The following is a 22,500-nucleotide window of genomic DNA, read 5'->3' on the forward strand; positions in this document are numbered from 1 at the left end:
ACACACGCACTCATACACGCACTCATACACGCACTCATACACGCACTCATACACGCACTCATACACGCACTCATACACGCACTCATACACGCACTCATACACGCACTCATACACGCACTCATACACGCACTCATACACACACTCATACACACACTCATACACACGCACTCATACACACACTCATACACGCACTCATACACGCACTCATACACACGCACTCATACACACGCACTCATACACACGCACTCATACACGCACTCATACACGCACTCATACACACACTCATACACACGCACTCATACACACGCACTCATACACGCACTCATACACGCACTCATACACGCACTCATACACGCACTCATACACGCACTCATACACACACTCATACACACACTCATACACACGCACTCATACACACACTCATACACACGCACTCATACACACACTCATACACACACTCATACACACACTCATACACGCACTCATACACACGCACTCATACACACGCACTCATACACGCACTCATACACGCACTCATACACGCACTCATACACACACTCATACACGCACTCATACACACGCACTCATACACACACTCATACACACGCACTCATACACACACTCATACACACACTCATACACACACTCATACACGCACTCATACACACGCACTCATACACACGCACTCATACACGCACTCATACACGCACTCATACACGCACTCATACACGCACTCATACACGCACTCATACACACGCACTCATACACACGCACTCATACACACACTCATACACACGCACTCATACACACACTCATACACACACTCATACACGCACTCATACACGCACTCATACACGCACTCATACACACGCACTCATACACGCACTCATACACACGCACTCATACACACGCACTCATACACACGCACTCATACACGCACTCATACACGCACTCATACACACACTCATACACGCACTCATACACACACTCATACACACACTCATACACACGCACTCATACACACGCACTCATACACGCACTCATACACGCACTCATACACGCACTCATACACGCACTCATACACGCACTCATACACACACTCATACACACACTCATACACACGCACTCATACACACACTCATACACGCACTCATACACGCACTCATACACGCACTCATACACGCACTCATACACACGCACTCATACACACGCACTCATACACGCACTCATACACGCACTCATACACGCACTCATACACGCACTCATACACGCACTCATACACGCACTCATACACGCACTCATACACGCACTCATACACGCACTCATACACGCACTCATACACACACTCATACACACACTCATACACACGCACTCATACACACACTCATACACGCACTCATACACGCACTCATACACACGCACTCATACACACGCACTCATACACACGCACTCATACACGCACTCATACACGCACTCATACACACACTCATACACACGCACTCATACACACGCACTCATACACGCACTCATACACGCACTCATACACGCACTCATACACGCACTCATACACGCACTCATACACACACTCATACACACACTCATACACACGCACTCATACACACACTCATACACACGCACTCATACACACACTCATACACGCACTCATACACGCACTCATACACACGCACTCATACACACGCACTCATACACGCACTCATACACGCACTCATACACGCACTCATACACACACTCATACACGCACTCATACACACGCACTCATACACACACTCATACACACGCACTCATACACACACTCATACACACACTCATACACGCACTCATACACACGCACTCATACACACGCACTCATACACGCACTCATACACGCACTCATACACGCACTCATACACGCACTCATACACGCACTCATACACACGCACTCATACACACGCACTCATACACACACTCATACACACGCACTCATACACACACTCATACACACACTCATACACGCACTCATACACGCACTCATACACACGCACTCATACACACGCACTCATACACGCACTCATACACGCACTCATACACGCACTCATACACGCACTCATACACGCACTCATACACGCACTCATACACGCACTCATACACGCACTCATACACGCACTCATACACACACTCATACACACACTCATACACACGCACTCATACACACACTCATACACGCACTCATACACGCACTCATACACACGCACTCATACACACGCACTCATACACGTACTCATACACGCACTCATACACGCACTCATACACACACTCATACACACACTCATACACACGCACTCATACACGCACTCATACACGCACTCATACACGCACTCATACACGCACTCATACACGCACTCATACACGCACTCATACACACGCACTCACACACGCACTCATACACACGCACTCATACACACGCACTCATACACACGCACTCATACACACACTCTCATACACGCACTCATACACACACTCTCATACACGCACTCATACACACACTCATACACACACTCATACACACACTCATACACACACTCATACACACACTCATACACACACTCATACACACACTCATACACACACTCATACACACACTCATACACACACTCATACACACACTCATACACACACTCATACACACACTCATACACACACTCATACACACACTCATACACACACTCATACACACACTCATACACACACACTCATACACACACTCATACACACACACACTCATACACACACTCATACACACACTCATACACACACTCATACACACACTCATACACACACTCATACACACACTCATACACACACACACACTCATACACACACACACACACACACTCATACACACACTCATACACACACTCATACACACACTCATACACACACTCATACACACACCAAATACTATACGGCGTCTCCTAAAGCTGGAAGAGTTGAACTGTTGATAAATGTGATATCAATTAAAGCTCTTGCACTGAACATCATGCATTGGTTTGTTTTGAACGGCTCATAAAGAGTAAAGCGCTCTTACCCCGACCCGGAGTGTGTACGCGTACTCCGCCAGTAGCGTAGGGCTAATGATGCGCCACTTGTGTTTGGTTTTCTTGAAGTGTGGATCCGGAAAGAGAAAGAACATCTTACTGAGCTGCAAAAAACAAGCATATGTTACCTGTGATTTGTGGAATTGTACAGTATCATATTCTATGGCAGTAATAGTGATAGTTTGCAATTCAGAAATTTTGAAAGTGTAGTTTCTTAAAACTAAAAACTTCTCCATTTAAAATGGTTAAAGTCAAGGAACCTTGTCTACAGCGCTGTGCTCGAGAAGAAACTGTGTGGATCCTTTTGTCATGTTAAATGAGCTCGTTGCTGTAGAAGTCATAAACGAATAAGCTGAATTACTGCAACACTTCAGCGGATCGCAGCGCCACCTTGTGCTCTGGAGTAGTGTTGTTTTTGGCAGCCTGTTTTAATTTTAGTTTAGTCTTTGTGTCAAGCTGTCATTTTAGTTTTTATTAGTTTTAGTCACGTTCATACTCTTTTTAGTCTAGTCTAGTTTTAGTCGACGAAACACATTCTAGTCTAATAGAGTCTCTAGGTATTTTAGTCTCTTTTTAGTAATGCAATTCTATTTAACCCAGTCAATATAGTATAAGTAGCCTACCTAGTAGTATAGACGAAATTTCAAACCCATTTCAAAAAATATTATCTTATTATAGTTATCTTATTATTGTTACCTTATAGACTCAAGAAAACATCCATTCCAGACACAGAAGACGCTCTGATTTGAATTTACAACATATTTATTTTACCAACCAAACATGTTAGAAGTAGCCTAACACACATTAATTGAAAGTTTTTCCAAACGTCATTTCTTTTTCTCCCAAAGACGAATCCCTTTCTCTGTGTCAGACTTAACTTTGGTTTGTTGTCGTTTATGCTAACGCCTGGTTCACACGTTCGCAGTGCGTATGTGGTGCGTATTTTCCCCCGCACCCATGTTAAAGGTGCTCTAAGCGAGGTCGGGTGACATCACTTCTTGTTGACGTTTAAAGTATTGTCAAACAAAACGAAGGCTAGCTAGACCCTCCCTCCTCCTCATCCGCGCACTAACCCCCCAAACCCTTCTTATCGGTTATTGGCTGGAACAGTTTGTTATGTTTCGTGGTGCGGGTTAGCCCAGTTTGTTTTTGTTGCCGTTTGTGGAGCCCGGGGTGTCTGCAGAGACCGTGTTTTTTTTACAGTGTGTTCAGGGGACAGGCAGCTAGCGGATAGTGAGGAGATGTTTGTTGTATGTGACAAAAAATGTTTTGGCCTAAAAAACGCGTGACATCGCTTTGAGCACCTTTAATAGGTTAGCGCTCACACCGCACGCGGATGCGGTCCGGCAATGCGCTCCAAGAGCGTGCGTGCATAACAGCAGAGCAGAGATCTACACAGTACCTCAACAACGCGACATAATGGATGTAGGCTAAAAATATTGATTTGAAATAAAAAAAGAGAGAATAAATATTGTGATTGTTGTGGTACAGCCGTAGATCAGTTGCGCACTGCAAACGCAGCACATGTGGAAGAACAATAGCGCCTGCTGCTCCTGTATACACATATTTAGTCAACCTATCCTGTTTTTTTAATCAAGTTTTAGAGGCCGTTTACACAACACCGTTTTCAACTAAAAACAGAAGACTTTTTATGTGTTTTGGCTGTTCATTTACACGACAACAGCGTTTTGGTGGCCTGAAAATCCAAACTTTTGAAAATGGGTTTCAAAATGCAAGTTTGATGGATATAGATAGGCCTATAATAATAATAAGAATTATTATTATTATTTTTAATTAAGAAAAAGCGCTTAAGAAATGATTATATTAACATATGCCTGTTATCTTGCACGTGATGTCACCCATAGACAGCATGTGAATTAAGTTTATCATCAATAAATGATGAAAGAATATGTAACAAAATAACAGACCAACAAGAAAACAATTTTATCCATCCCATCTCACAGCCTTCTAAATCCAATCACTGATCGTGTCTTTATTATTATTACTATTATTATTATGCCTATTAAACCTATATAAAAATAAAAATAAAACATTCCCATAAAGTGAACTCCCAGTAAAAATTCCTGTGGGGCAGAATAATCAGAGCTTTATTGGCATGACTGTTGGGCATTTATACAGTATATTGCACAAATTATTAGCACACCCCTCTAAATCATTGAATTCAGGTGTTCCAATCTCTTCCATGGCCACAGTTGTATAAATCAAGCACTAGGCATGCAGACGCTTCTACACACATCTGTGAAAGAATGGGTCGCTCTCAGGAGCTCAGCGAACTCAAGCGTGGGACCGTGATCGTTTGCCTCCAATGAAATAAGTACATTCGTGAAATTTCCTCACTAAATATTCCACGGTCAACTGTTAGTGGTATTATAATAGTGGAAGCGATTGGGAACAACAACTTCCCAGAGCGGGTCAGTGCATGCTGAGGCTTACGGTGCGCAGAAGACACCAACTTTCTACAGAGTCAATAGCTACAGACCATCAAACATCTATGGCCCTCAAATTAGCTCAAGAACAGAGTGTAGAGATTAATGTAATGGGTTTCACCAAGTGCAACGTAAAGCGTGGGATGCAGTGGAGTAAAGCGTGGGATGCAGTGGAGTAAAGCGTGGGATGCAGTGGAGTAAAGCGTGGGGTGCAGTGGTGTAAAGCGTGGGATGCAGTGGAGTAAAGCGTGGGATGCAGTGGAGTAAAGCGTGGGATGCAGTGGTGTAAAGCGTGGGGTGCAGTGGAGTAAAGCGTGGGATGCAGTGGTGTAAAGCGTGGGATGCTGTGGAGTAAAGCGTGGGATGCAGTGGAGTAAAGCGTGGGATGCAGTGGAGTAAAGCGTGGGATGCAGTGGAGTAAAGCGTGGCGTGCAGTGGAGTAAAGCTAGGGTGCAGTGGTGTAAAGCGTGGGATGCCGTGGTGTAAAGCGTGGGATGCAGTGGTGTAAAGCGTGGGATGCAGTGGTGTAAAGCGTGGGATGCAGTGGTGTAAAGCCTGGGATGCAGTGGAGTAAAGCGTGGGATGCAGTGGTGTAAAGCGTGGGATGCTGTGGAGTAAAGCGTGGGATGCTGTGGAGTAAAGCGTGGGATGCTGTGGAGTAAAGCGTGGGATGCTGTGGAGTAAAGCGTGGGATGCAGTGGTGTAAAGCGTGGGATGCAGTGGAGTAAAGCGTGGGATGCAGTGGAGTAAAGCGTGGGATGCAGTGGAGTAAAGCGTGGGATGCAGTGGAGTAAAGCGTGGGATGCTGTGGAGTAAAGCGTGGGATGCTGTGGAGTAAAGCGTGGGATGCTGTGGAGTAAAGCGTGGGATGCAGTGGTGTAAAGCGTGGGATGCAGTGGTGTAAAGCGTGGGATGCAGTGGTGTAAAGCGTGGGATGCAGTGGTGTAAAGCGTGGGATGCAGTGGAGTAAAGCGTGGGATGCAGTGGTGTAAAGCGTGGGATGCAGTGGTGTAAAGCGTGGGATGGCGTGGTGTAAAGCGTGGGATGGCGTGGTGTAAAGCGTGGGATGCTGTGGTGTAAAGCGTGGGATGCTGTGGAGTAAAGCGTGGGATGCAGTGGAGTAAAGCGTGGGATGCAGTGGAGTAAAGCGTGGGATGCAGTGGAGTAAAGCGTGGGATGCAGTGGAGTAAAGCGTGGGATGCAGTGGAGTAAAGCGTGGGATGGTGTGGAGTAAAGCGTGGGATGGTGTGGAGTAAAGCGTGGGATGCAGTGGTGTAAAGCGTGGGATGCAGTGGTGTAAAGCGTGGGATGCAGTGGAGTAAAGCGTGGAATGCAGTGGAGTAAAGCGTGGGATGCAGTGGAGTAAAGCGTGGGATGCAGTGGAGTAAAGCGTGGGATGCAGTGGAGTAAAGCGTGGGATGCAGTGGAGTAAAGCGTGGGATGGTGTGGAGTAAAGCGTGGGATGCAGTGGAGTAACGCGTGGGATGCAGTGCAGTAAAGCGTGGGATGCAGTGGAGTAAAGCGTGGGATGCAGTGGAGTAAAGCGTGGGATGCAGTGTAGTAAAGCGTGGGATGCAGTGGAGTAAAGCGTGGGATGGTGTGGTGTATAGCGTGGGATGGTGTGGAGTAAAGCGTGGGATGCAGTGGTGTAAAGCGTGGGATGCAGTGGTGTAAAGCGTGGGATGCAGTGGTGTAAAGCGTGGGATGCAGTGGAGTAAAGCGTGGGATGCAGTGGAGTAAAGCGTGGGATGCAGTGGTGTAAAGCGTGGGATGCTGTGGAGTAAAGCGTGGGATGCTGTGGAGTAAAGCGTGGGATGCAGTGGAGTAAAGCGTGGGATGCAGTGGAGTAAAGCGTGGGATGCAGTGGAGTAAAGCGTGGGATGCAGTGGTGTAAAGCGTGGGATGCAGTGGAGTAAAGCGTGGGATGCAGTGGAGTAAAGCGTGGGATGCAGTGGAGTAAAGCGTGGTATGCAGTGGAGTAAAGCGTGGTATGCAGTGGTGTAAAGCGTGGGATGCAGTGGAGTAAAGCGTGGGATGCAGTGGAGTAAAGCGTGGGATGCAGTGGTGTAAAGCGTGGGATGCAGTGGAGTAAAGCGTGGGATGCAGTGGTGTAAAGCGTGGGATGCAAGCGTGGGATGCAGTGGAGTAAAGCGTGGGATGCAGTGGAGTAAAGCGTGGGATGCAGTGGAGTAAAGCGTGGGATGCTGTGGAGTAAAGCGTGGGATGCAGTGGAGTAAAGCGTGGGATGCAGTGGAGTAACGCGTGGGATGCAGTGGAGTAACGCGTGGGATGCAGTGGAGTAACGCGTGGGATGCAGTGGAGTAACGCGTGGGATGCAGTGGAGTAACGCGTGGGATGCAGTGCAGTAAAGCGTGGGATGCAGTGGAGTAAAGCGTGGGATGCAGTGGAGTAAAGCGTGGGATGCAGTGGTGTAAAGCGTGGGATGCAGTGGTGTAAAGCGTGGGATGCAGTGGAGTAACGCGTGGGATGCAGTGCAGTAAAGCGTGGGATGCAGTGGAGTAAAGCGTGGGATACAGTGGTGTAAAGCGTGGGATGCTGTGGTGTAAAGCGTGGGATGCAGTGGAGTAAAGCGTGGGATGCAGTGGAGTAAAGCGTAGGATGGTGTGGAGTAAAGCGTGGGATGCAGTGGTATTAAGCGTGGGATGCAGTGGTATTAAGCGTGGGATGCAGTGGAGTAAAGCGTGGGATGCAGTGGAGTAAAGCGTGGGATGCTGTGGAGTAAAGCGTGGGATGGTGTGGAGTAAAGCGTGGGATGGTGTGGAGTAACGCGTGGGATGCAGTGGAGTAACGCGTGGGATGCAGTGGAGTAACGCGTGGGATGCAGTGGAGTAACGCGTGGGATGCAGTGCAGTAAAGCGTGGGATGCAGTGGAGTAAAGCGTGGGATGCAGTGGTGTAAAGCGTGGGATGCAGTGGAGTAACGCGTGGGATGCAGTGCAGTAAAGCGTGGGATGCAGTGGAGTAAAGCGTGGGATGCAGTGGAGTAAAGCGTGGGATGCAGTGCAGTAAAGCGTGGGATGCAGTGGAGTAAAGCGTGGGATGCAGTGGAGTAAAGCGTGGGATGCAGTGGAGTAAAGCGTGGGATGGTGTGGAGTAAAGCGTGGGATGGTGTGGAGTAAAGCGTGGGATGGTGTGGAGTAAAGCGTGGGATGCAGTGGAGTAAAGCGTGGGATGCAGTGGTGTAAAGCGTGGGATGCAAGCGTGGGATGCAGTGGAGTAAAGCGTGGGATGCAGTGGAGTAAAGCGTGGGATGCAGTGGAGTAAAGCGTGGGATGCTGTGGAGTAAAGCGTGGGATGCAGTGGAGTAAAGCGTGGGATGCAGTGGAGTAACGCGTGGGATGCAGTGGAGTAACGCGTGGGATGCAGTGGAGTAACGCGTGGGATGCAGTGCAGTAAAGCGTGGGATGCAGTGGAGTAAAGCGTGGGATGCAGTGGAGTAAAGCGTGGGATGGTGTGGAGTAAAGCGTGGGATGGTGTGGAGTAAAGCGTGGGATGGTGTGGAGTAAAGCGTGGGATGCAGTGGAGTAAAGCATGGGATGCTGTGGAGTAAAGCGTGGGATGCAGTGGAGTAACGCGTGGGATGCAGTGGAGTAACGCGTGGGATGCAGTGGAGTAACGCGTGGGATGCAGTGGAGTAACGCGTGGGATGCAGTGGAGTAACGCGTGGGATGCAGTGCAGTAAAGCGTGGGATGCAGTGGAGTAAAGCGTGGGATGCAGTGGAGTAAAGCGTGGGATGCAGTGGAGTAAAGCGTGGGATGCAGTGGTGTAAAGCGTGGGATGCAGTGGTGTAAAGCGTGGGATGCAGTGGAGTAACGCGTGGGATGCAGTGCAGTAAAGCGTGGGATGCAGTGGAGTAAAGCGTGGGATACAGTGGTGTAAAGCGTGGGATGCTGTGGTGTAAAGCGTGGGATGCAGTGGAGTAAAGCGTGGGATGCAGTGGAGTAAAGCGTAGGATGGTGTGGAGTAAAGCGTGGGATGCAGTGGTATTAAGCGTGGGATGCAGTGGTATTAAGCGTGGGATGCAGTGGAGTAAAGCGTGGGATGCAGTGGAGTAAAGCGTGGGATGCTGTGGAGTAAAGCGTGGGATGGTGTGGAGTAAAGCGTGGGATGGTGTGGAGTAACGCGTGGGATGCAGTGGAGTAACGCGTGGGATGCAGTGGAGTAACGCGTGGGATGCAGTGGAGTAACGCGTGGGATGCAGTGCAGTAAAGCGTGGGATGCAGTGGAGTAAAGCGTGGGATGCAGTGGTGTAAAGCGTGGGATGCAGTGGAGTAACGCGTGGGATGCAGTGCAGTAAAGCGTGGGATGCAGTGGAGTAAAGCGTGGGATGCAGTGGAGTAAAGCGTGGGATGCAGTGCAGTAAAGCGTGGGATGCAGTGGAGTAAAGCGTGGGATGCAGTGGAGTAAAGCGTGGGATGCAGTGGAGTAAAGCGTGGGATGGTGTGGAGTAAAGCGTGGGATGGTGTGGAGTAAAGCGTGGGATGGTGTGGAGTAAAGCGTGGGATGCAGTGGAGTAAAGCGTGGGATGCAGTGGAGTAAAGCGTGGGATGCAGTGGAGTAAAGCGTGGGATGCAGTGCAGTAAAGCGTGGGATGCAGTGGAGTAAAGCGTGGGATGCAGTGGAGTAAAGCGTGGGATGGTGTGGAGTAAAGCGTGGGATGGTGTGGAGTAAAGCGTGGGATGGTGTGGAGTAAAGCGTGGGATGCAGTGGAGTAAAGCGTGGGATGCAGTGGAGTAAAGCGTGGGATGCAGTGGAGTAAAGCGTGGGGTGCAGTGCAGTAAAGCGTGGGATGCAGTGGAGTAAAGCGTGGGATGCAGTGCAGTAAAGCGTGGGATGCAGTGGAGTAAAGCGTGGGATGCAGTGGAGTAAAGCGTGGGATGCAGTGGAGTAAAGCGTGGGATGGTGTGGAGTAAAGCATGGGATGGTGTGGAGTAAAGCGTGGGATGCAGTGGTGTAAAGCGTGGGATGGTGTGGAGTAAAGCGTGGGATGCAGTGGAGTAAAGCGTGGGATGCAGTGCAGTAAAGCGTGGGATGCTGTGGAGTAAAGCGTGGGATGCAGTGGTGTAAAGCGTGGGATGCAGTGGTGTAAAGCGTGGGATGCAGTGGAGTTTAGCGTGGGATGGTGTGGAGTAAAGCGTGGGATGCAGTGGAGTAACGCGTGGGATGCAGTGCAGTAAAGCGTGGGATGCAGTGGAGTAAAGCGTGGGATGCAGTGGAGTAAAGCGTGGGATGCAGTGGAGTAAAGCGTGGGATGGTGTGGAGTAAAGCATGGGATGGTGTGGAGTAAAGCGTGGGATGCAGTGGTGTAAAGCGTGGGATGGTGTGGAGTAAAGCGTGGGATGCAGTGGAGTAAAGCGTGGGATGCAGTGCAGTAAAGCGTGGGATGCTGTGGAGTAAAGCGTGGGATGGTGTGGAGTAAAGTGTGGGATGCAGTGGAGTAAAGAACTGCGTTGGCGAGTCAGTCATGTTTAATGAAGTGATCACATCACAGTCGATCTCGGCTCTTAGTAGACCTCGGCTCTTAGTAGACCTCGGCTCTTAGTAGACCTCGGCTCTTAGTAGACCTCGGCTCTCAGATCTCGGCTCGTAGATCTCGGCTCGTAGATCTCGGCTCGTAGATCTCGGCTCGTAGATCTCGGCTCGTAGATCTCGGCTCGTAGATCTCGGCTCGTAGATCTCGGCTCGTAGATCTCGGCTCGTAGATCTCGGCTCGTAGCAATGGAGGGCAGAATCAGCTGATGAATCTGAGCCGCCGTTTCTGCACGCTACTGGCTGGAAACTGAAAAATCAGCATTTGTTTACTTTAGAAAAAATTTCACTCAGAAATAATCACAGAAACTAGAGGAAAAACACTGAATTAAATGTAAAATTCTTAGGTAGAAAGACTGAAATAGTGTTTCTTGTAAAGGCACAGACAGACGGAAACTGACACCGTCGGGTTTATCAGATCAGTGTGTGTTGTGTTTTCGCCGACTGAACATGTTGAATCTGTGCGTCGAGTGAAGTACTGCAGTGTGTGTCTGTCACCGCAGGAACAACTGGCCTTAAGGTATACTTCTATAATCTTCTCTTTATTTACAACTTTGAAAAATATTTTTTTACAGTGTGAATATAAACCTGATTCATAATAACTTAGCATAAACTTAGCATTTTCTACTAAATTAATCTTTACGGTTAGAAATAGATGGTACAAAGTATTTTAAGGACACTGAACATCTCATTCAACAACAGTGGAGTCAACAGAATGAATAGAGTAGATGATTGCTAAGATGGTGGAAGAAAGTTTGATTAATATGATCAAATAAGAGAGTGCCGATTTGGCTGTTCAAAAAGAACAGATGTTCACTTAAAGGGTTAGTTCACCCAAAAATGAAAATTATGTTATTAATGACTCACCCTCATGTGGCTCCAAGCCCGTAAGACCTCCGTTCATCTTCGGGACACAGTTTAAGATATTTTAGATTTAGTCCGAGAGCTTTCGGTCCCTCCATTGAACATGTATGTGCGGTATACTGTCCTTGTCCAGAAAGGAAATGAAGACATCATCAAAGTAGTCCACGTGACATCAGTGGGTTAGTAAGAATTTTTTGAAGCATCGAAAATACATTTTGTTCCAAAAATGACAAAAACGATGACTTTATTCAGCATTGTATTCTCTTCCGGTTCTGTTGTCAATCCGCGTTCACAAGGCCAGTGACGCTGCTGACGTAAGACGCTGCTGACGTGTTATCTGGTGCATCCGTGTATTCGGGTTCAAATAAATATGTCTGGTTAAAAAAAAATGCAAGTCTTCCCGTGTCGAAATCCTTAGACATGTTTGCAAAGATTGTTTTGTTTACAGCGTGCGTCTCCCTCAGACTGTAAACGAAGCTCGGGCGCACCAGACACACGTCAGCTCGTCTTACGTCAGCGGACTCATGAACGCGGATCCACAACAGAACCGGAAGAGAATACAATGCTGAATAAAGTCGTCGTTTTTGTTATTTTTGGAACAAAATGTATTTCCGATGCTTCAAAACATTCTAACTAACCCATTGATGTCACATGGACTACTTTGATGATGTCTTTATTGCCTTTCTGGACAAGGACAGTATACCGCAAATAGATTTTCAATGGAGGGACAAAAAACTCTCGGACTGAATCTAAAATATCTTAAACTGTGTTCCGAAGATGAACGGAGGTCTTACGGGCTCGGAGCGACATGAGGGTGAGTCATTAATGACATCATTTTCATTTTTGGGTGAACTAACCCTTTAAAGTCACTGATTTCATCTACTACTGTACTGACGTCTACACAGGTGTTTTAGACCTTTCCCATCTATTAATTTACTCAAACACACTCAGTCCATCACAGAAGCAGGAATTCCCCAAACAAGAGCATCAGGCTTGGATGAGAGTGAGATTTACATCAGAATCAGCTCAAACTGGAGACGACAGAAATGCCGAATCAGAGAGAACTTTCCAAACTAAAGAAAAGGGAAAATCCTAGTTTAAAATGCATGTGCAAAGTTTTTGCAAATGCAATCTTTGTTTTCACATGATTTGACAAAAGTTACTTTAAATTAAGACCCGTAAACGTTTCTTAAAGAGTTGGTTCGGGGTCTCTTTTGTGCCCAGACTTCACACGCTGTTGTCCTGAAAGGAGTTTCGCTGGTTTCAAAGACCTCTCTGCACTAGACATTATAAAACATTTCCGCTTCAGTATCGGTCCTTGAAGTATACGAGTCTATGCCTTAGAGTGTGTTTCTGGATTATTCCTGTTGCACCGCACAGAAGACAAGCTGAGGCAGAGCGAGAGCACCAGAACGTCTTCAGGGACAGGGATTCACTCAGAAGTCTCCATTATAAATCAGGACTTCAGTGCGTATTTAGTGTCTCATTTAGTGATGCAGTCTGTGATAAAAGCAGTAGTAGATGAGCGCTTCGTTCAGAGTTGTACAGAGCGAGTGAATGAAGGGGAAGTTCACACAGAAGAGCTTTTGCTTTTATAAAGCCAGAGGCAGAAGAACACAGAAGGAGGTTTACCTGTATTTTAATACAGACTGTTGATTCAGAGCATTGATGAGGTAATAAAACTCTTCAGAGAAATTGAGAACTTGTGTCAAACTTTTCCAGTGGGCCAGTTTCAATCAGGACGACGCAAAGGAACCGCTGCTGTGACCCAGCGACTACGATTACACCTTTTCTTCATCGGGATGAGTGTTCATCCAATCATTAATGCTAAGTAAACCCAGACAAGCTGTTCAGGAGACAGATTCAACAGACTTTCTTAAGAATAAAATTCATCTTAACAGCCATTTTGTTCTTATTTTCGAACTTAAGAATAAAGTTAATATTTTATCATCCTAAAACTATTTTTTGACAAGATTCTTAAAACCCAAGAAGAAAGTTCTTAAATCATCATAAATTGAATAACCTCTAACTTAAATTGGCAAATGGCAATATGTTATATGAATTTATTGTTTCAGATATTAAACCAATATTAAGTTCTGTAACAAATCTACAAAAATTTGTCAAATTGGGACCTTGTTTTCAGTTGTATAATTACGTTAAGAGAGCGAGAAGAACATCTCCAGCCTCGTAACACACGACTCTGAGCGCCGAATCCCCATCAACACCCTCACGATGAAGATAGTGTGCATGTTTATGATTGTTGGGTAAAAAGCCACATGTAATGATGGGTGTTTTTCATCGAGTTGATCAGCAAAACCTGCAATTTTATTTAAGAATGTTCTACATGTCAGATATTGTTTTTCATTGGATCTCTTGGTCAGGTTCAACTAAATGAACATCACACACACACACACACACACACAGCAGTGCTGATCTGGAGACAGTGTCGCTGTTCCACACACACACACACACACACACACACACACACACACACACGCACAGTAGTGCTGATCTGGAGACAGTGTCGCTGTTCCCCAAACACACACACACAGCAGTGCTGATCTGGAGACGGTGTCCCTGTTCCACACACACACACACACACAGCAGTGCTGATCTGGAGACGGTGTCGCTGTTCAACACACACACACACACACACACACACACACACACACACACACACACACACACCAGTGCTGATCTGGAGACTGTGTCGCTGTTCCACACACACACACACACACACACACACACACACACACACACACACACACACACACACACACACACACTACCTGTCCCTTGGTGAAGAAGTTGGGCAAGTACTTCATGGCGTTGCTGCGCAGGCAGGAGATGTTCTGGTACCGGCCCGGTTCTGCCGATCGCAGCGAGCGAATGCGGTCCTGCACGTAATCGGACACTTTCACACGAATCTCCAAACCCAGGATCAGCCGGTCGGGGAAGAGCTCGGATAACTGAACTATGAGACAAACGTTCAAAAACAGCATTTAACATCACATCTGTTAATGCAGTCATGAACTAATAATCAGTGCAATACATCTCACACACCGCTTTCATAGCCTCCATGTAAAGGTTTTCAAAGTTAACTTTTTCATGTCAGGTTAAACGTTTTAAGACATGTTGATGAGTATAGCATTTTCCACATCACAAATCAGCTTTACAGATGTGATTCGATGTCAATAGCTTTACAGAAAACATGTCTGAATGTCTCATAAGTTCAGCGGATGTTGACCATGTTAATCAGAATTATTACAGAAATCTGAAACGCTAGATTCACTGATAAACGTGAAACACAAACAGGTTGGTAAGTATATTTCAGTGAAAGGACAGTTAAAAACAGGTCGGTTTACTAACCTGCTCCTGACAGGGTTTTAATTACCAGTCACAAACGAACACATACGAGTTCAATGGGCGAGACTTAATAAACTCTGAACCGAAGAAGGAAATTCATCACCAATTTTTGCTCAGATAATCTCAGGCTCGCGGACGAGTCGATTACAGATCCGTGGAAACGCTTCATTCTTGTGCAAAAATATGATTCAAGTGTACATTTCAATACATTTTTATGATTCAATAATTTAAGATGGTTTCAAAGCAGCTTCACAGAAATAAAATAACAGAATCAATGATGCAAGTTGAATTGTGCTGTAAAGCAGCTCTAGAAAGACAACCATCATTATTCAGCTGAAGATCTCAGATCTGAGTAACTAACTGTGAGCTCTGCTGATGTTATACATCGATCTGCTCAAAGCTTTACATTTACCATCAGTTAGTTGTGGCATTGAAGTCTCCCTGAGGTGAAAATCCAGCTTTTAATGTTGTTTATATGTCTATGTGGTGTTTTTAATATGCTTTAACACAATCGATGTGTAAATTCATAAGTCGACAGCATTGCTGAGTATTTTCTCCTCAAAACTGCAGTGAACCAAAGACAGTCTCAAAAACACGGTTTGAAATCGCTGGTGTTTCTGACGTCACAAACTACCTTGTAACCAATCAGATCAACGTGTGATCGTCAACGAGTGGATCTCTGAGTGAGTGAGTGAGTGGAGGCGGGGCTCATTTGCATATTCATAGAACCGCACATACTAAATGAGGCAAGGGTGTCGAGTTACATTCAAGATATTTTAAGGCACGAAGAATTTCGAGGAAAAAACATTTAAATATGTCATTTTGGTGAAGAGATTTAAGGGACAAAATAATTGACTACAGGGGGAGTTTAAGCAGTGTGACCAATCATGTCCTTTTAGATCATGAATGCAATGACTAAAGGTGTTTTCACGTGTGTTTGTGGTTCAGTTTGAACATGTACAGTGAAACCAAAAGAGGGACACGATTTCAGAAAAGAGTTTCACGTCGACATCTGCCGTCACCGGATGAATTATACATTTTAATACATATTAGGATATAGTTATGCCTTCAGAAAGCCAACATAGTTTGATTTTACATTATACGCCTCAATGTTTTGCCTGTTTGATCGATTGCTCCTGTCTGCCTTGCTGCTGGTCTGCGTCTGTAAGCACTGTATAGTTTTCTGTTTGAATCTCTATTCACTATCATTCCTTGCTGTTCTTATTTGCTAAATTTAACTTATTCATCAACATATATTAGATATTGTCTAATATTGCCTAACACATTAATCTGATGTCGCTTGTTTTAATCCAAATCATTATCGCTAGCACAACACGCTAGTATCTAGCCTGTTAACCTGCCATATCCATGCTTGCCGTCTTTTTTTCCTCTCGCGCCTTTTACGAGTCTATCAAGCAAATAAGGAAAGTAGAATCAGTCAACAAAAACGGTGAGTAATGTCTTCTCCTGTTATTGTCACTTGCACTTCTTTAACATGTATAGTATAGCCTTCTCTGTCAGCACAGGATGTACATGTGATAATGCAGGGAGATAGTCAGGCTGACGGAGAAGATTTCAGAACTAGATACACACATCCAAACTTTAATTGAGGACAATAAGAGTGCAAGGGCTTTAGATACTACTTTGGATACGACTAGCTTCGAGAACACTGTACATTGCTCGGTTCCGGCTGTAGTAGAGCCCGTGCAGCAGGGCAACTGGTTGAGCGTGAGGCGCTTTAGTCGCGGGACAAAACACCGCTCTTCCGTTCCGATTACAACATCAAACAGATTCTCCCCACTCAGTGAAACACCCACTGAGAATCCTGTTGAATGTGTCCTAGATATTGGCGATTCTATTACACGGAACGTGAAAATAGAGACACCAGCCACTATAGTCACAAGTTTGCCGGGAGCCAGAGCGCTTGACATCAAAGCAAATTTAAAAGTGCTGGCTAATGCTAATCGTAAAATTCTTATTCACGCCGGCACTAATGATGTTCGACTTCGCCAGACGGAGATCACTAAAATGAACATTAAAGAGGTGTTTGAACTCGCAAGTACGATGTCAGGCACTGAAATTTGCTCTGGACCTCTTCCTGTTCGAAGGAGTGATGAGATAGTTAGTAGATTGTCATCACTCAATGGCTGGCTGTCTAAGTGGTGTCCGCAAAATAATATAGAATTCGTAGACAAATTGGAAAAGTTTTTGGGGGAAACCTGACCTGTTGAAAAGAGATGGTATTCATCCCTCCTGGGATGGTGCTGCTCTTCTCTCTAGTAATTTGGCTCAGTCTTAGAGATAAAACATGACAATCTGGGGCTCAGGTCAGGAAGCAGACAAACTGGCTAAACCGACCGTCTGCTAGCGGCCTCGCATCACCAAGGTCAGATAAATCCCATCACATAGAGGCTCTTTCACCTAGATATCATCATATAGAGACTGTGTCTGTTCCCCGAATTAGGACATACAAAAACTCCTAAACCCATCTAAGAGTAAAAATTGATGTTCAACAAATAAAAAACAGATATAATACGAATGAACAAATTATAAAGCTTGGGTTGCTGCATATTCGATCTCTTCAAAAACACTTGTTAATGATATGATTACAGATTATAACCTAGATGTGCTGTGTATGACAGAAACCTGGCTAAAACCAGACGATTACATTACTTTAAATGAGTGCACCCCCCAAGATTACTGTTATAAACATGAACCTCGTCTGAAAGGCAAAGGGGGAGGTGTTGCTGTAATTTATAGTATTATTTTCAGAATTACTAAGTCTAGTTTCAAATATAATTCTTTTGAAGTGTTGGTGCTCAATGTAACAATATCTAGTGCAAATGATAAATCATGTTTGAGATTTTAAGCTGGCTACTGTATACAGGCCACCAGGGCACCATACAGACTTTATCAAAGAATTTGCTGACTTTCTATCAGAGTTAGTATTGGCTGCAGATAAAGTCCTAATTGTTGGTGATTTTAATATACATGTAGATAATGAAAAAGATGCATTGGGATTGGCATTTAAAGACATTCTTAACTCTATTGGAGTTAGACAACACGTGTCAGGACCTACTCATTGTCGTAATCATACTCTAGATCTAATATTATCACATGGAATCAATGTTGATGCTGTTGAAATTCTGCAGCAGAGCGACGACATCTCAGATCATTATCTAGTCTCGTGTAAACTTCATTTAAAACTTCAAAGCCGACTCTGTGTTAAAAATATGTTAGACCTATCACTTCTGCCACAAAAAATTGCTTTAATAATAATCTTCCAGATCAGTTTCATAATCTCAGCATCCCAGATAGCTTAGAAGAACTCTATATTGTGACAGAAACTTTTAACTCTCTCTTTTCCAGCACTTTAGATACAGTTGCTCCGCTGCGCTTAAAGAACATTAAAGAAAATAGTCCAACGCCGTGGTACACCGAGCACTCTCTCTCTCACACACGCACACACACACACACACGCACACTCACACACACACACACACACGCACACACACACACAGGCCCTTAAGACAGCAGCCAGAAAAATGGAGCAAAACAGGAAGAAAACAAAACTAGAGGTATTTCGGATTTCATGGAAGGAGAGCTCGATTGCTTACAGAGAGGCTTTAAAAGCTGCTAGATCTGCTTATTTTTCAACCCTATTAGAAGAAAATAAACATAATCCTAGGTATTTATTTGAAACAGTGGCTAAACTGACAAAAAATGCAAGCAGCACAACAGTAATGACTTTATGACCTTCTTCACTTATAAGATTGATATCAGGGAAAAAATTATAACTGTGCAACCGTCTACTACAACATCACATCAGGGAGTGCAGTGTAGTCTCACTGACGAAACATTACAGTCATTCATTGCTATAGGAGAGGAAGAGTTTTCTAAACTCGTTAAAACATCTAAATCGACAACATGTATGTTAGACCCTATACCGACTAAACTACTGAAAGAGACGCTTCCAGAAGTCATAGATCCTCTTCTCAATATCATTAATTCATCTTTGTCTCTAGGATACATACCAAAAAATGTTAAGCTGGCTATGATTAAACCACTTGTTAAAAAACCCAACTTGATCCTACAGAATTAGTCAATTACAGGCCGATCTCAAATCTACCTTTTCTGTCAAAGATACTAGAAAAGGCAGTATCCTCCAAACTATGTTCCTGTTTAGAAAGAAATGATATCTGCGAGGATTTCCCGTCAGGATTTAGACCGCACCATAGCACTGAGACAGCTCTCATTAGAGTCTCAAATGATTTGCTCTTATCATCCGATCGTGGTTGTATCTCTCTATTAGTGTTACTTGATCTTAGTGCTGCATTTGACACCATTGACCACAACATTCTCTTAAATAGACTTGAAAATTATGTTGGCATTAGTGGAATTGCATTAGCATGGTTTAAATCATATTTATCTGACCGCTATCAGTTTGTAGCAGTAAATGAAGAGATGTCTTATCGATCACAAGTTCAGTATGGCGTACCACAAGGCTCAGTACTAGGACCGCTGCTTTTCACTCTGTACATGCTACCCTCTCTCTCACACACACACACACACACACACACACTCTGTACATGCTACCATTAGGAGATATCATTAGGAAGCATGGCATTAGTTTTCACTGTTATGCTGATGATACTCAGCTCTATATTTCTTCACGCTCTGACGAAACTTACCAATTCACAAAATTATCGGAATGCATAGCTGATATGAAAAATTGGATGACTAGTAATTTCCTACTACTTAATTCTGAAAAAACAGAGATTCTAATTATTGGACAAAAAACTTCCACACGTAATAACCTAGAATACCGTCTAACACTTGATGGCTGCTCTGTTAAGTCTTCGTCGTCAGTTAGGAACCTGGGTGTGCTCTTTGATACCAATCTTTCATTTGAAAGTCACGTGTCTAGTGTCTGTAAAACCGCATTTTTCCATCTAAAAAATATATCTAAATTACGTCATATGCTCTCAATGACAAATGCAGAACAGTTAGTCGTTCAAGATGCGTTCAAGACATTAAGGCTGGATGATGAGGACTGGGGGAACGCTGGCGCATCTTGGCTGCCGCTCCTCTCTCCTGTTTTGTTTGTTTTTTCTTTTTTCCTTATATTAACAAATATTAGACAATGGTCTTGGAGTATTTGAAGCTTGAAGAAGTTTGAAGATAGAAAAACCTTTTCGAACTACTGAATTACGATGTGCGTTCTAGTTTCACCTGTTGGCCTATTGTTGCTAATTTTAAACGACTGTTGCTGGAACAAACTCTACTGGTGCCCTCCTTTGGACCTACACTTCTGCGAGGCTGCTATTAGTGTGGATTCTTCCCGTATGGCAATAAGGTACACTGTTTGCCAACTGTTGAAATTGAAACGGAACTTTTATTTAGCACACGACATCTATGCTAACTGTGATGATGCTAGATTATTTCGGCATTAGCGCTACTTACATCGCTCCTCAAGGCGCAGTGTTATATGTTGCTCATCTGATGCTGATGCTATTCCCTGCCCTGTGTTTCTTCGTAAACCCCAAAAGCCTGTGTGTAAACTTGCTGGGATTAACCATAACAACTTGACCGTGCTAACATACAAAGAGCATTTACGGGAGGTTTCGGAGTCTCCGTGCCTGTTGAAGTCTGCATGTTTTAATGCTCGCTCTGTCAACAATAAAGCGCCGGCTTTATCTGACATCATTCTGGAAGAAAAACTTGACTTTTTAAGTATAGTGGAAACATGCCACAAACATTCGGACGGTCTTTTTAATTCAATTCAATTCAATTCAAATTTATTTGTATAGCGCTTTTCACAATACACATTGTCTCAAAGCAGCTTTACAGAAAGTTCATTTTTAATGAACTTACTCCAGCAGGCTACGGGTTATTAGATGTCCCGCGAGCCACTGGCAGAGGTGCTTTTAACACCATATACTCCAAAACGTCATCTTCGTTCTTCGGAAACTGGTCTTTTAACTGTTCCCTTAACTCATTTGAGATTAATGGCAGATAGGACTTTCTCTTCATTGGCTCCAAAATTTTGGAATTCTCTTCTGTTATTTTTATTTATTGTGTATTATGTTTCTTTGTGTGTTGTATCTTTGCTGTTTTAATTGTTTTTGTACAGCGCTTTGAGATGTACATTTAAAGGCGCTATAGAAAATAAAGGTTATTATTATTATTATTGTAATGCTCTACTGGGTGGTTGCCCTGCACGCTTAATAAACAAACTACAGCTAGTTCAAAACGCAGCCGTTAGAGTTCTTACCAGAACCAGGAAGTACGACCATATTAGCCCGGTTCTGTCAACACTGCATTGGCTCCCTATTAAACATCGTATACATTTTTAAATATTGCTGATTACTTACAAAGCACTAAATGGTTTAGCTCCCCAGTACTTGAGCGAGCTCTTAACGCATTATAGTCCTTCACGTCTATTGCGATCTCAAAACTCTGGCCAGTTGATAATACCTAGGATATCTAAATCGACTGCTGGCGGTAGATCCTTTTCCTATTTAGCACCAAAACTCTGGAACAATCTTCCTAACATTGTCCGGGAAGCAGACACAGTCTGTCAGTTCAAAGCTAGACTAAACACACATCTCTTTGACCTAGCATTCACATAACACTCTATAGACTTCTATAATTCAATCAGCCGGAACAGAGAACCCATCCCATAAATCCTCATGTACTCGTTACATCATAAGAAGAATGGCGTCTACGCTAATATCATAAGAAGGATGGCGTCTACGCTAATATTAGTCTCTCCGTTTATCCCGAGGTTTACTGCAGTCCGCCGGATCCAGGCCGTATCCGGATCTGATGAAGGACCTGCGCCTGGACACACACACACACACACACACACACACACACACACACACACACACACACACACACACACACACACACAGAGTGTCGCTAGTCTCTCCGCTGTGAACGCCTCCTTCCCTTTTCCTCTGTACTGATAAACTTTGTCGGGATAATTCCGGTTCGCGCGGCGACGCGGAAGCGATGAAAAAGTCTCAGAGCCACAAGGCACTGTTTTATGCAAATGAGCGGCCGGATCGCATTAAAGTTTTTTTTTCTGTTAGAACGGTGTGTGTTAGCGGCTGCTAAGTTAATAACTAATGATCTTTGCGATGGAAGTGAATCAATCAAAACTAACTTTATCT

The 22,500-nt window shown here is 44.6% G+C and overlaps 1 protein-coding gene across 1 annotated transcript in view; it reads right to left on the reverse strand.

The window, feature by feature from the left end:
- Nucleotides 1-22,500, reverse strand: part of mettl1 (methyltransferase 1, tRNA methylguanosine) — a 39,834-nt gene that overhangs the window by 13,791 nt on the left and 3,543 nt on the right. Inside the window, exons 3-4 of the mRNA XM_077241880.1 lie at nucleotides 14,746-14,930; nucleotides 3,086-3,199 (exon numbers count right to left, since the gene is read on the reverse strand). Of these exons, the coding sequence (XP_077097995.1) occupies nucleotides 3,086-3,199; nucleotides 14,746-14,930 (299 nt within the window). The remainder of the gene's footprint in view (nucleotides 1-3,085; nucleotides 3,200-14,745; nucleotides 14,931-22,500) is intronic.

Source organism: Siphateles boraxobius, unplaced genomic scaffold (assembly GCF_051911475.1).
Source record: "Siphateles boraxobius isolate OS27281-9 unplaced genomic scaffold, OSU_SipBor_1 241, whole genome shotgun sequence".
Classification (NCBI taxonomy): domain Eukaryota; kingdom Metazoa; phylum Chordata; class Actinopteri; order Cypriniformes; family Leuciscidae; genus Siphateles; species Siphateles boraxobius.